The sequence below is a fragment of the Helicoverpa armigera genome, chromosome 16 (genome assembly GCF_030705265.1).
Source record: "Helicoverpa armigera isolate CAAS_96S chromosome 16, ASM3070526v1, whole genome shotgun sequence".
NCBI lineage: Eukaryota > Metazoa > Arthropoda > Insecta > Lepidoptera > Noctuidae > Helicoverpa > Helicoverpa armigera.
Window position 1 is genome coordinate 1,851,303 of NC_087135.1, and position 16,699 is coordinate 1,868,001.

General features: G+C 34.4%; 1 protein-coding gene across 1 annotated transcript; it reads left to right on the forward strand.

Annotated features, from left to right (window-relative positions):
- Positions 1-265: 265 nt before the first annotated feature.
- LOC110369828 (fatty acid synthase) lies at positions 266-15,135 on the forward strand. Its single transcript, XM_021325389.3, has 40 exons — positions 266-461; positions 996-1,185; positions 1,317-1,437; positions 1,529-1,732; positions 1,822-1,938; positions 2,024-2,190; positions 2,435-2,571; positions 2,739-2,942; positions 3,056-3,242; positions 3,548-3,710; positions 3,812-3,981; positions 4,095-4,246; positions 4,330-4,513; positions 4,637-4,785; positions 7,419-7,600; positions 7,702-7,821; positions 7,938-8,047; positions 8,235-8,425; positions 8,680-8,834; positions 9,046-9,303; positions 9,467-9,584; positions 9,665-9,907; positions 9,998-10,289; positions 10,412-10,554; positions 10,634-10,780; positions 10,855-10,958; positions 11,052-11,202; positions 11,297-11,468; positions 11,555-11,664; positions 11,762-11,926; positions 12,009-12,196; positions 12,278-12,430; positions 12,529-12,780; positions 12,859-12,994; positions 13,164-13,332; positions 13,443-13,584; positions 13,667-13,814; positions 13,920-14,096; positions 14,342-14,444; positions 14,520-15,135. The coding sequence occupies exons 1-40, from the start codon at positions 306-308 to the stop codon at positions 15,074-15,076; spliced, it is 6,987 nt and encodes a 2,328-aa protein (XP_021181064.3). The 5' UTR covers positions 266-305; the 3' UTR covers positions 15,077-15,135.
- The last annotated feature ends 1,564 nt before the right edge of the window (positions 15,136-16,699 follow it).

Here is a 16,699-nt window from a genome sequence, read left to right on the forward strand (position 1 = left end):
TAATCACAAGAATGTATATCGATTAGCACAAAAAAAAATCTAACAAAGTTAATAAAATCCGATTCAAAAAAATGATAGATTTTTCATTTTTATATCTGAAAATGGAGTCCCAACTTGCTTGAATTATGCTAGTGATTTAAAGTTTATTTGTTTTTCTTTGAAGTCACGTCTATGTATGCGACGGTAAGTAGGCAAAAATTTGTAATTCCATTGAACGTACTATTTGCATATTGGCACACAAATAAACTATATAAGATTAGGTCATTCAATACGACCGGCTTTTGAAGACTGTGTGGCGATCCATCATGGCTCCAAATCCTAAAACTGTGATCACTGATCGGGAGCCTAGAGATGACTTTGAAAGACCCTTGACTGGAGATGAGATCGTCATCAGCGGAGTTTCGGGCGCGTTCCCGAAATGTGAGAACACCGTGGAGCTGATGGAAAATCTCTACAACAAGGTTAGCATCTTCACGAGAAAAAATTGGGCTACTTATTCGTTTTCATCATCAACCGTTTTATAGGGACAAAGTGTCATTAGAACTGTGTGTGGGTGTGTCAAGGTTTTATAATAAGTTTCCTTCAAGTGTTATTTTCCGCAAGTCATTTATTACGAATTTGCACAATGGGGTTTGCCTTTATATTTAAAGTATTTGTGACAAGTGTGATGGGAAAATTCGATTGCTGAGAGTAATGATTTCAGTCTCCTAGTCCGCCTAAGTGCAGATTTTCCAAGTTGAACTCTGTTTAGATACTATCTTATTAACGTTTTTAATATCACCAGCATTATCATTGTTGTTATTGTAATCAGATGCAAAAAAACACTCGTAGACATCGTACGATACCCTTACATTGACCTTTAATTTTTTTTTGTTTTCGTTACACATTCTTACTGAGTCATTATATCAATTACTACTATTTACTAAAAAAATGCCTTATGGTAACTAGACAAGATTAAGATTTCAGTATTGCTATCAATTGTTATATGATTTAAGGTGGACATGGTAGAAGAAGTAGATTGCTCTACTGTAAAACATCCAGGTCTTCCAAAATATTTTGGAAAAATGAAAAACCAACACAAATTCGATGCCCAATTCTTTAGAGTAACTCCATGGCAAGCAGCTTCTTTGGATCCTTTGAGCAGAAAAGTTATGGAGAATGCGTTTTGTGCAATATATGATTCGGGTAAGACTTCTGGCAAAAACATTTGAAATCAAAAGTATTTAAGAGACTTAAAAGTAGTCCAAAAAGTCAAACTGATCGTTTTCTCAACACTCAAAAGGTCTTAAAATCTATCTAATGTAAACTGTTTTCAGGTATTAACCCGCTTACACTCAGTGGCACAAAATTGGGTGTTTTCATCGGTTCTTCCTTCTCGGATACTGTAGCAATGAATCTTTATGAAACCTTGCAACGTAATGCCTTTGTCATATCTGGGTAAGTGCATTTATAGTTTTTTAAATAGTTGATATTTTTAAATGGTCCTATTTGAAACTGATTATAAAGTTCGATTTTGTTCTTTTTACAGTTGCAGTAAAACCATGTTAGCTAACAGGATTTCTTATTGGATCGATGGTAAAGGCCCATCATATGGGTTAGACCAGGCCTGTTCAAGTGCCATGGCATGCTTAGAGATAGCATATGACAGCATGAAACGAGGAGACTGTGATGCAGCACTAGTTGGGGGCTGTAACACATGCGTGCACCCTCTATTATCTCTAAACTTGCAGATGTAGGTATTCTTGTTTATTCAAAAATATATTTAACTGAAACTGAACATAAAAAATAGCTATTTTTGATTTTAAAATAATTTGTTAACAGTGCTGGTTTAGCTTGTCGAGATGGGAAAACCAAGAGTTTCGATAAAAATGGTGACGGATTTGTAAGGTCTGAAGCTGTCAATCTAATATTTTTGCAAAAAGCCAAGGATGCTAAAAGGTAAGATTGTTGAAATTTGAAATTCTAAAACCGTAAACCATCGTGGGGTGGCGAATTTGACAATGTATTTATTTTTCGACGAAAGGATTTACGCTGAAATTCATCACATCAAAGGGAAATATTTCACAAGGCCTGATGCAAATTTCTTGCCAATCCGCAAATCTGAAGATTTGGAACAATTTCTGGAAGAATTTTATGCAGAAGTCAAAGTGTCTCCATCTGATGTTGAATACATTGAAGCTTATGGATCAGGTGATTATGTTAATTGTTCAAACATTTGAATAATTCAACGCATCATAAATTATTTACAATTGACTCTTTTAATGTCCTTGACCTCGCATTAATGAATATTTTATAGCCAAAACAAAATATTTGTCATACAAAAAGTATATCGATTGTTTATGTAATTATTTTAAAATTTACAAATTACTAATTAAAAATGCCAATAAATAATCAACATTATAATTTGACAGTTGTAACGATTTTATGTACATAGGTATTGCTGAGGCTGATGGCAATGAGCTAGACGCAGTTGGAAAGTTTTTTGCTAAGTCACGATCCATTAAAGTTGGTTCTGTTAAATCTAACATGGGCAATACTGAAGCTGCAAGTGGTGTTTGTTCATTAACAAAGGTAATCACTAACAATTTATTCAATTCAATTACAAGTTAAACAGATTTAAATAACAAATATTCGGAATTAATTGTAAACAAGTTTCGATTATTCTAATAGGCATAAATTAGATTACTTTGTATGACACGTTTATACATTTTAATACAAATTACTGTGCAATATTTTAGCTTTGTTTGGCATATCACAAAGGAGAAATTCCTGCCAATTTACACTACAATGAACCTCAGGATCATATTCCTGCTGTGAGAGATGGAAGGGTTCAAGTAGTCACTGAAAATACGCCTTTTGGCAGAGGTTACGCTGCTGTTAACAATTTCTCATTCACTGGATGCAATTTCCATGTTCTACTTAAAGGGCATCATAAAAATAAGGTATGTTGAGTGATCCTTTATACAAAATTTGTTTTTGCTAAAAATGATAGTAGTGCGTTATATGTGTATGTAAGTCTGTAAAATATTCAATATCACAACATAATTATTTCCAGGATAGTAGCCGATACAAGTCTAGTATCCCTCGTCTGATATTGCTATCAGCAAGAGAGAAAATTGGTGTAGATAAGGCAATTGATGAATTGATGAGCAAACCCATAGATCCAGAACAAATTGCTTTGCTGCACAACATTTACAAAATTAACTTCCCCGGTCATACAGGACGTGGTTATGCTGTACTTGGTAAATTCATATCGTTTTCTATGCCTCTAGTAGCATCATTCTTTTTTTCTCCAGAAGGTTCGGCTGATGAAACCGTTGTTTAATAATTAGCACCAAACTTGCAAAATATTGGATCTAATCTTCATTTAGGTCAGAGAGAGTAGAATAATTGAACAAAATATCAAATAGAAGGACCAAAAGCAGATACATAAAGATTAAAACGAGCAATCACGAGTGTGAATGGTTTAGTATAAAAAAATATAGTTAATATAGTTTTAAGAATTCCTCTACGAATGGATATATCGTAACGAATTTTGAATTTTCAGATACTAATGAAAATAACGAGACAGTTAACCTGGCCAGCAGCTTCGAAATCTATTCAGGTACAACCCGTCCAGTATGTTTCCTATACAGTGGAATGGGATCTCAGTGGAACGGCATGGGTCGGGAACTCTTGCGCATACCATTATTTGCTGCAGCTATTGAAAAGTAAGGATTAAAGAATTTAGATAAAGGAGACAATTTCATTCAATTGGCTGATGTTGTTTCAGTATCACCAAAATTAATCTGGATTATTTGTTTTTGCTTAGATGCCAGAGAGTCCTTGAACCACATGGAATTGATCTAGTCAAAATTATTACTGATCCAGATAAAACTATTTTCGACAACATTTTAAACTCCATGGTTGGTATAACTGCGATTCAAATTGGTCTGACTGATATATTGAGGGCGATGGGAATCACGCCCGATGTAATTGTAGGTAAGAACAATTGTAAATTTTGTTTTACGTGTGTTATATTTTATTCATTAAGCCCTTTTTTAATGTAAAATTGTACTTGTACCACGCCTACGAAATTTTTTCAACGTTTCTAGGTCACAGTATAGGAGAGCTTGGATGTGCTTACGCAGATGGATGCTTCACAGCAGAAGAGACTATAATATCTTCTTATAATAGAGGAATAGTCTCTATTCAGACGCCGTTCATCAAGGGGTCAATGGCTGCCATTGGTCTTAGCTATAATGATGTATGTTATGATTAATCTTTTATTTTTTATGCCTTTCTATTGTATCAATTGCATTGATTCTATGTATTCCTTTAACTTTGTAGATCCTGCCAATGTGTCCACCAGGAATCGAAGTGGCTTGTCACAACAGTGCTGAATCAGCTACTATTTCTGGTCCCGCTGATATTATGAAGGAATTTGTTACTGACCTTACTAACCGTGGTATTTTCGCTAGAGAAGTTGCCTGCTCCAATATCGCTTATCATTCGTCATATATTGCTGAAGCTGGTAAGCACATCTTTTTTATCAACTGTTTTTGTCTAAGTTACAAAGTTCCCTTATTCAATCTGCATTAATTTTCTTCAACCTCACTTTACTTGTTAATCAATGTTTCTTTCTGTGTTCCTTTAGGTCCAGCATTGTTATCGTCAATGGAAACATTGATACCTAATCCAAAACTACGTACTGAAAAATGGATTTCAACGTCAGTACCACAAGACAAATGGGATGATGATGAAGCGAAATATTCATCGTCAGCGTATTTCACCAACAATTTACTGGTACCTTTCACATTTTCAAGCCTTGATAAAATCTTTCAGTGTTACTAAAAATAACTTAAAAGTCTGTTGAACACTTGTCTAAAAAAAGTGTGGCTGCAAAACGGACCTTATCAGTCAGACCTTGTCAGAATCTGTCATTTTTAGGGTTCCGTACCTCAAAAGGAAAAAACGGAACCCTTATAGGATCACTTTGTTGTCCGTCTGTCTGTCTGTCTGTCTGTCTGTCTGTCTGTCTGTCTGTCTGTCTGTCAAGACCCTTTATGTCAAGAACGCCTGGACGTATCAAGCTGAAATTCACATGAAATACTCAGGTCTATTGTCCCTTTAAGCTGTGAAAATATCAAACTTCTAAGCCAAGCCAATCAAAAGATACAGCCGATTATGTCGATATTTTCAACAAATTTTCGACACTCGCAAAGGAATCAAAACCTACGGGATACTTCCCGTAAACTCAGAGTCTTGAAATTTGGCATGAAGCATTGTCATATAATGCAAATATAGGAAAAATTACGAAAATCTCATTTTTTTAGTAATATAATGTAAAAAAAAATATTTTAATAAAATTAAACTTACTACCTTATTTCTCACAAACGAATAAAGGTATCAAATTGAAATTTATACCAAATACCTAGGTCTATTGTCCCTTTAGGCAGTGAAAAAATCTAACTTCTAAGTTAACGCGATCAAAAGATACAGTAGTTATACCGACACCTTAGACGAATTTCCGTCACACGCTAGGGAATCAAAACCTACAAGGTACTTCCCGTGAACTCAGAATCTTGAAATTCGGCAAGAAGCACCGTTATATAGTACAGATAAAGGAAAAATTGCGAAAATGATAAATTTGAAGTTACATAAAATATTAAAATATTATCAAATCAAATCAAATATTTTCCTCATTTCAATGGGGAATTTAAACGACCAAGTTTGACGGATTTGAGAAAACATTTCCTTGTAGTAAAAGAGTATACACGCCGTTTATTTCCATTGTCATCAGGTCAGGATCTGATGATGGAAATCCTGAGAAATCGAGGGCAACTATCAGAAATTGTAGGCATGCATAGGATTAAAACTTGATTCTCAGATGGATGTCTGGTGATACTATCAAACAGTGAAGGTTTAGAGCTTACCTGATGATGGAGACGTGAGAAAGTCGAGAGAACTCCTCAACTGTATGTTTTAGTAACGTCGTGTTTGGGCTTATATTATTCGTATTGACGAGAACTTTTCACAAAAGTTAAAAATAACAAAAAAAACAACTTCTAAAAACAACAAGAAAACTGTTTATATGCATCGGTCTAGATCTCGGTGGTTAAATAAATATAGATGCATTCTCTAGACACCGACTGCTAGACCGATGCACCTATCATCTTTTTAATTTCTTTCTTGCTTTTGTTTTCTTGTTGCTTTTTTATATGTTTGAAGTTGGATTTCTTTGTAAAATGCTACAAAATAAAATAAAGCCGACTTTATAAAACAAAGAAAAGGACAGAATTACACTTTTGTCAAGGCTCTAAAAACGTAAAGCGAGCAGCCCCGAATCCTACACTCTAGCAGTCGTTGTTACAATTCGACAGTTACAAGTCGTCAGGCAGTTTCGAAAAAAACCTAAAACTGGGGCTCGTTAGGTGATTAATCCCTCAAAAATAAAAGATCCCATAAGTACTGAATTCTCATCACCTAAAATAAAATAAGCTCCAACACAAGGTTACGTTATAAATTGTAAAGGAGTTCCCATAACTATATCTGATCTTTGCTATCGATCCCACAATGGCAGTCAAACTTATCTATGTGGAAAGTCTTCGCCAATACGAATAAAATAAGCCCAAACACGTGGTAGTTGCAACATACCGTTCAGGAGTTCCCTCGACTCTCTGTAGTCTCCATTATCTAAATCAGCTAAAAACCTTCACTGTTTACCAGTACCCTCAAAAATACACTCACATGTCTGGTTTTGACTCACGTGCCTACAATATTCAAGAGTTGCCCTCGATTTCTCAGGGTTTCCAGATCCTCATCAGATCCTGGTCATCCGAATTGACATCCTCCTTCTTTATGAAAAGTCTTTAACAATAAAAACTAGCATTGCAACCTGTACAATCCTCTGAAACTGCTTGTCTTTTATATTTTTCAAACGATCCTGGACATTCGTCTCCATGGAATTTTGATAAAATATTTATATTCAAAGAAACGTCATACCATTCTCCACGATTTAAAACTACTTTGATTCATGTCCGCCAGTTTTTACAAAATGGGTCAGATATGCCCAATGACTTTAATTAGCTATTTTCAATCAGATTTCTGAATGGTGACTACAAAATGTTGTATATAAATAACTATAATAAAATAACTTTTACAAGGTACTGGCCTACTATTTTAGTTATATTATAAAATAAAAAATATTAACTATTTTAGTCTCACAAAATAATCATAACTATGATTGTTCTAAACTGAACGGTTGGCGCGAGACTCACTTTTTATCTATACAGGATTTGTACGGAACCCTCGGTGCGCGAGTCCGACTCGCACTTGGCCGGTTTATTTTAGACAAGTTTTCAACAGACGTTTAAAAGTTTTTGTGTTAGGATGTTTTATGTGTTTAAAAGTAACAAAGCATTCTTTTGTATTAACAGAACCCTGTATTATTTGAAGAGAATGCTAAACTGGTACCTAAAGATGCTATCATGATTGAAATAGCACCTCACGGTCTTCTGCAAGCCATTGTGAAGAAGTCTCATTCTGAATGCGTGAATGTTGCTTTGACTAAACGAGCTAATCCTGATCCAGTTACTTTCTTATTGCAAGCTGTTGGAAAGTGAGTCATAACTACTTATCTACTTAAATTTTATATTGTTGGTAAGGGAAACATTACATTATTTTTGCAACCAAAATAATAATCGTGTTTGTTTTTCATAGGTTGTACGAGAATGGACTCAACCCCGCCATTGATATTTTGTACCCTAAAGTGGAATTCCCGGTTTCAACGGAAACGCCTTTGTTGTCTCATCTAGTTGAGTGGGAACACAGCGTTGACTGGTAATTAATTAATTGATCAATTTGACATAAAATGTTCCTTATAAAACATTAAATAAAAAACCCTTTTTTCAAAGGGGTTTTTTATCTGGAATTTAATATAAATATTTTGTTTTTAGGCCCGAACTTGTTGTTGTTAACAAAACAGTTAAAGAGACATCGGCAAGGAATTTCGTTATTTCCGCCTACGACGATGAACACAAATATCTGAAAGGATACGTGAGAAATGGTTCGTATAAATAAATAATATTTAATGTAGGTATATTAATCCGACAATATCATATAACATTTTTGATTAAAAAAAAAATTTTAACATAGCGAAATTTTTCTCTGTTTATTAAAATTTTTCATAAAGTATTCTCCGTTTCCACTGAAAAAGTATTAAAGTTTTTCTCAAATTCTTTTCCTATCCTCAGGCATCAATGAAGTTCCCGAAACGGCCTTGTTTGTGTTCTTATGGGAAACATTAGCTATGTACAGAGGAAGTTATTACAAAGATATGCCAGTCACATTCTACGATGTAACCTTCCACTGCCAACTGAAGCTTGACCCCGAAGACATGCTGAGGTTAAGAGTCACCGTTCAAGAAGGCTCTAATAGATTTGAGGTAAGTAAACTTGTTTACTAACCATGTTTCTGTAGTTACACCCGCGTCCCTTGGAAACTATTGCCCGTACCGAAATATAATATAACCTATATTATTTGAAAAGAGAGTAGCTTTACAACAGTGAAAGAATTTTCCAAATCGGTTCAGTAGTTTTGCCACGCGCTAATAAACAAAAAAATATTTCCTCTATAATAGATTCCATTAGATTTATCATCTCAAAGCAGACATTTTACACATATAATTTTAATTTCTAGATTTACACAGGCAAAACCAATATCGTATCAGGTTTTGTAAAGAATGTTGCGGAAAAAGTACGTAAATATGCAGATGATAACGAAAGTGCAAATGACATAGTAATAAGTGGAGAAGATTTCTACACACTTTTACGTATGAGAGGTTATTCTTATGGGTAAGTTTACATTCATGTATGTAACTTTATTTCATCAACTGTTTAAGATACTTAATACTGTGTATCAACTACCTATTACCATTTTGATTAGAAGGCAGATGTTCAAAAGTTGTTAAAAATATCGTTACCTTTTTTTCTACAATCTATAACCGTGTCCTGACTCATCTTCCAAACACTTCTATGAATGTACAATATAACCAATTTCTTTTAGGGACGACTTCAAAACCATTCAATCACTAAACACTACACGTAACACAGCCAATATCAAGTGGACTGGAGAGTGGGCCACGTTCCTTGATTCACTCATACAGCTCAACGCTTTCGTAAGAGGCCACAATGGAGTATCGACTCCTAAGATTATTAAGAGGCTGAGCGTACATGTCAAAGGACATGCTATGACTGAAACTACTGTGATAGATGGTGCTACTTATTATAAAGCGGAGCTAGCAGAGTTGAACCAATTGGTCCGGTAAGTTTTTTGAAAATTCTTGTATCAATTTCTCGTCTCATTTACTAATGGGTTGAGTTGCTTACATAGAAATTGTATAAGCAGCAGTAAATTCATTAAAAATGCTAAGTAATAGCATTTATAGTAGCAGAACTTTTGTTTCAATATTTATTGAAAATTTTAGTTGTGGTGGAGTGGAACTGGATGGTGTGATCTATAATGATAAGCCAAGAGTTGAAAAGCAACCAGATGTGTTAGTAGCTAGAGAGTTCATAACACATGAATTCGAAGAAACAACCAGTGTAAGTAAATTATGTGATTAACAAAGATGTTATAAGCCATTAATTATGTAAATGCTAATAATTAAATATTTTTTATTCAGATTCAGACAGCTACTTCAATAAACCTACAAGTTGTTGCGGATAACGTTTCTTCAAATAAAATCAAAGTACTGGAATTGATGACATCGTCTACAGAAAGTTTATCAAACGTCATCAAAGATGCTGCTGTAAAGTTAACTTCTCATCAATTTGATGTCAACTCTATTGAAGTTGCTAATGTTGAAGTTCAGGATATTGTTGATGTGGAGTTGTTTGTAGTTCACAATTTACTACGTAATGAACAGGTAAAGCAGGCAATTGACGATATTCGAATGAAAAAAGATGTTGTAAATGAATTAATTATTCTTGTAATAAATGATATTTTTTTATTTCAGATTTCAAGTGCTCTAAAACAAGTCATCAAACCAAATGCATTTATTTTGACGTTCGAACGTAACACATCAGAAGTTGAAACGAAAGATTTTAACGTTATTACTTCGTTACCTGTTAATGGAGGGGTACTTTCATTATTGAAGAAAAAGGACAATGCTGACAACGAGAATGTTATTTACATTCCAATAGAGCTTGACAGCACATTTTCGTGGTTGCAACGAGTGCAGAGTGAGCTGAGGAAAACTAGACAAGTTGTATTAATTTCTGAAAGGCAGCCCTACTGTGGACTCTTAGGTAAGTATTGCAATATTAACATAAGTCATGTTCATCTCCAAAATGATGTCCATTTGTATCCAAAGTTATGGTCTTGCGCACACAACATAACTAAAAAAATATCAATGTCGTTTTTCTTTAAGGTTACGTGAAAAAATTGAAAAGCCAAGGACACAATATTGGCGTAGTTATAGTTGATGATTATCATGCGCCATCATTCAATCCAGAAAAACCCATTTACAAAGAACAGCTTCAGAAGAAACTGGCGTTTAATATTTTGAAGAAGGTAAATGAGGATGATCTTGAGATGGTTTTTTGGAAGCATTTAAACATTACTTTGATTGATTCTTTATCTTTTTCTAAAGGGACAATGGGGCAGTTACTACTACGTTGTACCGAGTACAGACAAGGTTAAACTTCAAAACTTAAGTTTGACAAGCCCGGCAACTAAAGGAGATTTCAATGACTTCACTTGGGAAGAAACACCTATTGGAAATGGAAACCTTGTAGAGGTAATTTTTACTAAACATTTTTATTTTAAAATATACTGACAAAAAGAAAATTCTAATGAGATTTTTGATTCCAGGTCAAATACGCAGGAATCTCAGCAAGAGATTGTCTTAAAGCGCTCGGAGACACAATAGATCAGAAAAAATCTTTTGGAATGGACTTCAGTGGAATCGATAGCAAGTTAGTAATTGAATTTAACTAGACGTGTTATAAGACCTTTCCATCATAAAGAGATAATAAAAATGTAGACACTGACACTGGGTTTTTCCTTAGGGGTGATCAAGTGATGGGATTGGTTGCTAGTGGTGCACTCAGTAGCTCAGTAGTAGCAGATCCTACCCTTTTGTGGCCAGTTCCAAAACATTGGACCTTAGAAGAGGCAGCGTCTGTGCCTTTACCGTACTTACACGCGTACTATATTTTGGTGAGTGATTCTTAAATCTCAACGGCATTATTAATGTTAAACATTAACACTGAAGAAACAAAGGATGATTAAGACTTTTAAGATTTAATTTCAGGTCATAAAAGGGAAAATAAAGAGAAACCAAAGAGTATTCGTAACAGGTGGAGCGGGGGCGTTAGGTCAAGCTGTGATATCTATTTGCCTTGATTTTGACTGTACAGTATTCACAACTGTAAGTGACGAAAAGAAGAAAAGATTTTTGATGAAACTGTTCCCAAAACTGAAAGGTAAGGTAGATGATGTAGATACGAAATCAATGTAAAGAATTTAAGTAGTTAAGATAGCTCAACTATTTCCAATGGTGTTGTTGCAGATGAAAACATTTCTTATTCTCGCCACGACACCTTCTTCACAAGAGTTGCAGCTACTAAAGACCAGAGGTGTAACATTGTCGTTAATTGCAGCAATGGACCTTTGCGTCAAGTAAGATCAGAATATAATAGAAAAGAAATATGAAGTGCCACAGAAATGTAATATCTTTAGGAGGACTGCATAATTATTACAAACTTTTTGTTCGCAGGCTTCCATGAAGTGTGTTGGATTCCTTGGTAAATTTATAGATGTTAGCCATGTGGATATTAGTGCTAACACAGACTTTGGTATGTCCTATCTAGCAGAGGAAAAGCATTACATTTTTGCAAACTTTTCAACAATATTTGAACCGAAAAATGTTCAAGATAGGAAAGTAAGTTAAAATTGAAAGAAATACTTGAAACAAACGACAATCTGAAAAGTACTGTAATGAAATGGGAATTGCCTATTGACAGGTACTTCAACTCTTGATGTCTGAGGGTATAGCCAATGGGACAGTAAGACCTCTTAGCCGAGTGGTATATTCTCCACTTGAGGTATCTCGTGCGTTCAAGTTGGTATCATCCTCGAAACATCGTGGAAGAGCTTTGATAAAGATGAGTGATTTGAAGTCATTGTCTTCAAATTTCAACGTTGTACCGAGGTAAAACACTGATCATTAAAAAGATATATATGGTAATAATCATTGGTAAAATAAATATTAAATATTATGATTTATTTTCAGAGTATTATTTAACAAAGGTGTTCATATTGTAATTTGTGATAATAGTAATCTAGCAGTGGAGGTAATTGATAATCTAATCCAAAAAGGTGCTAAAAAGCTTGTTTTACATTTGAGAAAACAGTATCAAACGAATTATTTATACGCAAAAGCAGCGTGAGTACTCAATAATATATTTGTAAATTATCCTTTGAAACCTCGTTAATACAAATAAATTACCGTTCTTAGTTAAAATTGTGCTCATATTCTTTTAGTTCATGGAAACCGTTTGACGTTCACATTGAACTTAATATGGAGAATCTGCAAACGAAAGAAGGTTGTGAGCGATTGCTTAAAGCTGGTCAAAAATTGGAATCAGTTGCAAGCATATTCATAGTACAAGATTATAAAGAAAAAGTGAATGATGATATCAATGCAAATGTGGACTTTAAGTCAAGCTATGAAGATATGATTGCGGTAACAGCTAATTTGGATATGGTATCAAGAAATATTTGTTCTGATTTGAGGTTTGTATTTGGTAATCTCCCTATAATATTTTAAATGTATTTACGAATAATCATTCTAATTATTTCATTCACTTGTAGAGACTTTGTGGTTGTATCAGTAGCTTCAGAAAATATTGGCAGTGAGCATGCAACTTCAGCTTGTGAAAAAATCTGTGAAGCACGTACTAAAGTCGGATTACCAGCCCTCGTTTTAAGATTTGATACTTCGAATGCGGTAAGTATTTTAAAATTTTGAAGGGTACCTTTTTATAGCTATGACATAAAATGGGAAGGATAAGTAGGATTTCAAAGATCCTTTTAAATTGACCAAGAAGTGAAAAAAGAGCTTGATTTTACTAAAATTACTAATTAATCATTATATAACTTGATTCCATTTATTGCAGGCTAACCAAAGTGAAAAAACGTTGCTATCAAAATTGGACGGACTAAGTTTATCTTCTCTTTTCAATGCGCTGGAAAGAAGTATAAAACTTAAACACAATAATGTACTAGCAATCAATTTGACAACAAAATCCTCCTACGATTTGGTTGAAAAAATGGCTGTGATGTTTGGTAAGTTAGCATGTAATTTTACCCGACTGCACCAGGAGAAAATTATGGTTTTAAAACTGATATTTGATACATTAATAGAACTACATTCAAGCTATGTTTGATTGTTATAGGTGTACAAAATATTGATGAGATTGATGAAGATCTAACGCTCAAAGAAACAAACGTGAATGATATGATGATTGATGAAATCAAGGCTAGATTTACTCCAGTCACATACTACACAGATGATTTACTGGATATGACTGTTGCTTGGTAAATTTTAGAATTTATTAAAACCATTTCATTCAATGAATAAACTAAGTCAGTATTAAATTGTGGTTTATCTATTTTTCAGTCTCAAAAAGTTGTATTTGAAATTGGGAGAAAAGAAGAATATCAACTTTGATGCTGGTTTGAAAGCATTTTATAGCCATATAGAAAATAATGAATACGTTGCTGTAGATGCTATTGTTCCTATGAAAACACAACTTATATCATTTGAGGTAGGTCAAGATTCACCAGACAATGACTCTTAGCTTTAAGAAAAAAATCGTTATGATTACCAAAATAACACGATTTTAAAGTAACGAAGTAAATTTGATTTGCAGGAACACGGCTACATAGACAGAACTCAAAACCATCTTATGTTAATACCTGGCTTCGATGGACGTCATCAAGTTCTTGAAACTGTGGCTGAAAGACTCAAAATACGAGCGGCCACATTACAGCTAGGAGCTGATGTCATTTATGATAGTATACCTGAGATTGCTCAACATCTGTCCAAAGTAAGAATAACCAGAACACAATATTTTATTACAATTAAGAAATCATTGTCATCAACATTGTCACTCAGTGGGTACAAGACCAACAAGTGGCCCCGAGAGGCCCCGGAAGAGATGGCGTGGAACTTGGACGTCTACAGCCCTGATTGGTGGCAATACTCGCCCAGTATTGGGACAGTATAGGATACGACAATAGAAATCTAAATATACATCTTACAGTTTTTGATTATATTTTTTCTTTCTTTTAGCACATAAAAGCACACTTGGAGGTGAGAAGCAAGTTCTACATTTTGGGCTATTCATTTGGTGTTAATGTTGCATTAGAAGTCGCAAAACTATTAGAAGATGAAGGTACGTTAGATATAGTAAACAAATTTTTTCAACAATTTGCAAGAATCATGTTGATACGAGCATTATCTATTACAGGTCACATTGGAGTAGTATACTGCTTGGAAAGCAGTCCAGATGCATTGAAATCACAGCTCAAGGCGTACCTAGGCGATCAAACAGAAGTGGAACTACAAAATAATGTACTACTTCACATGTACCAACTAATGACTGAACAAAAGGGAGATGAATTTAAACAGGAATTAGAAAAACTAGACAACTGGCCTGACAAGCTTCAACTCAGTATGAAAAGACTTCGAGGATTGGTACATTTCTCAAGTGAACATATTAGAACGTTATTGGAATCTTCGTACAGAAGAATTGTTTTGGCCTTAGACTACAAGCCTAAATTCCAGCTTAAATCTGAAATAGTGCTCATTAAAGGTATTCCACATCCGAAAGTGGAAAGGCTATCAGACGATTATGATCTATCCAAGTACACTAAACAACCAGTCAAAGTGTTCCATATAGAATCTGATCTTGCAGCAGCACCTTACGATAGCAGAGTCTCTAACATCGTAAATAAAACGCTCGACCCCACATTCTTGGAAGAATTCAAACGAAAGAATCTGTGTGAATATTATCATTTGAAATGATCTTAAGACTGTAAATGTCCGAAAACCTGAATGAAATTATATTTTTTAATTTACGGCTACTTTCGGGCTTTTATTTTATGATCCCATACATGCGTATAGTTATAAGCACAAGTATTATTTATTGTATACCAATCACTGACCTCTATATTTACCACTGGACAGCCTGTTGTCAACGAGCTTTTGTGCCCGTTTAATAATCGCCATTTTGGCGCTGTTAGACGTAGCGAGTGTTCGTGGTACTAAAATTATTTTACAATGAACCAATGAACAAACACGTCTCTCACAGCCATTTGAATTTATACGTCAAAATTAGTTCTGTGGACACTCGCTTAGACGATATTGGCGCTTCAAATGGGCACAAAAAAATTGCTGTCAAACGTACGGAACAGCCGGTCCAGTGTGTAAATATAGAGGTCAGTGATACCAATGTAAACGTATGTATTTTATACCAAGAACACTACAAAAATCGTATTCTCCATAGTAAAGTTGAATTGTGTCAACAAAAAGTGGGTCCAACTAAAGTAAAAGATATTAATCTTTCAATAACAAACCAACAATGTACCTACTTTAATTTCATCAAGTCATCGCCACGCAATAATTGGCCAAAAAATATATAAAACATAATTGAAAAAGAAACGCTTTCAAAATTTCAATTTGTCCCTCACGATATACGAGGTGTCTCCTAGCAATAATTTATGAACATCTAAAATTGCCCATAAATTAAACTGAGAGCAGGGCTTTTGAATGTTGAACAGAAAAACCTTTACAATATATATTATAATAAAATATTTATTACAAATTATCACGCCTGTCTCGATAGGTGTAATGTTAGAGGTCATATTACTTATTCATATGTTTTTACTTTCATATTTTGTAGTCACGCACGCTCATACTTGCAGAGGTTATATAATGGGCCTACTAATCTAATTTAAAAACTCTTTTGGTAATAGAATCTGCTTTGATCTCGACATGTGCATACCTTATTCAAACTAGTCTGAGTTATAAGTGTGTGATTTTAATTTAATGTGGGCCGTGGAGACTAGATTCGTCGTCATCAGCCCAGCCTCTTACCAACTATGTATATTGGGATCGGCTTCCAGTCTAATCGCATGCAGCTGAGTAAAAGTTGTCTAACATAGAGCGACTGTCTATCTGATCTCTTCCTCAACCCAGGTACCTACGAAACCCGATATCCCTTGAAAAGATTGTTGGTAAGACTAGAAATCCCTGATTGCAACATTGCAATGCCAAATTAAAACTACTGCTAGCAGCATATTTTCCATTATAAGCAATATGAAGCGTGCTAATTTCGCCGGCAACTGACGGTAAATATAAAAAACTCGCGACTACAGGCTACGGGGATATCGTTTGTCATACAATTACCTTCAAGCCCGCAACCTTGTTAGCCGAGTTACAATGATGTAGAGAAAATTGAAGGAGCTTCATATTTCTAAACTAATACTTTTTTTATTAATCTGCTTTTTGAAATATGTAGGGTTTTTGTAGGATATTTGGGATCTCCTTTGATAGAACATTCAATCGAGTAAGTAAATCCACAAGTTTACTGGGTCACTCTGGCTCAATGCTGTACAATACTTTGGATAATACGGTTTATTAAAAGTC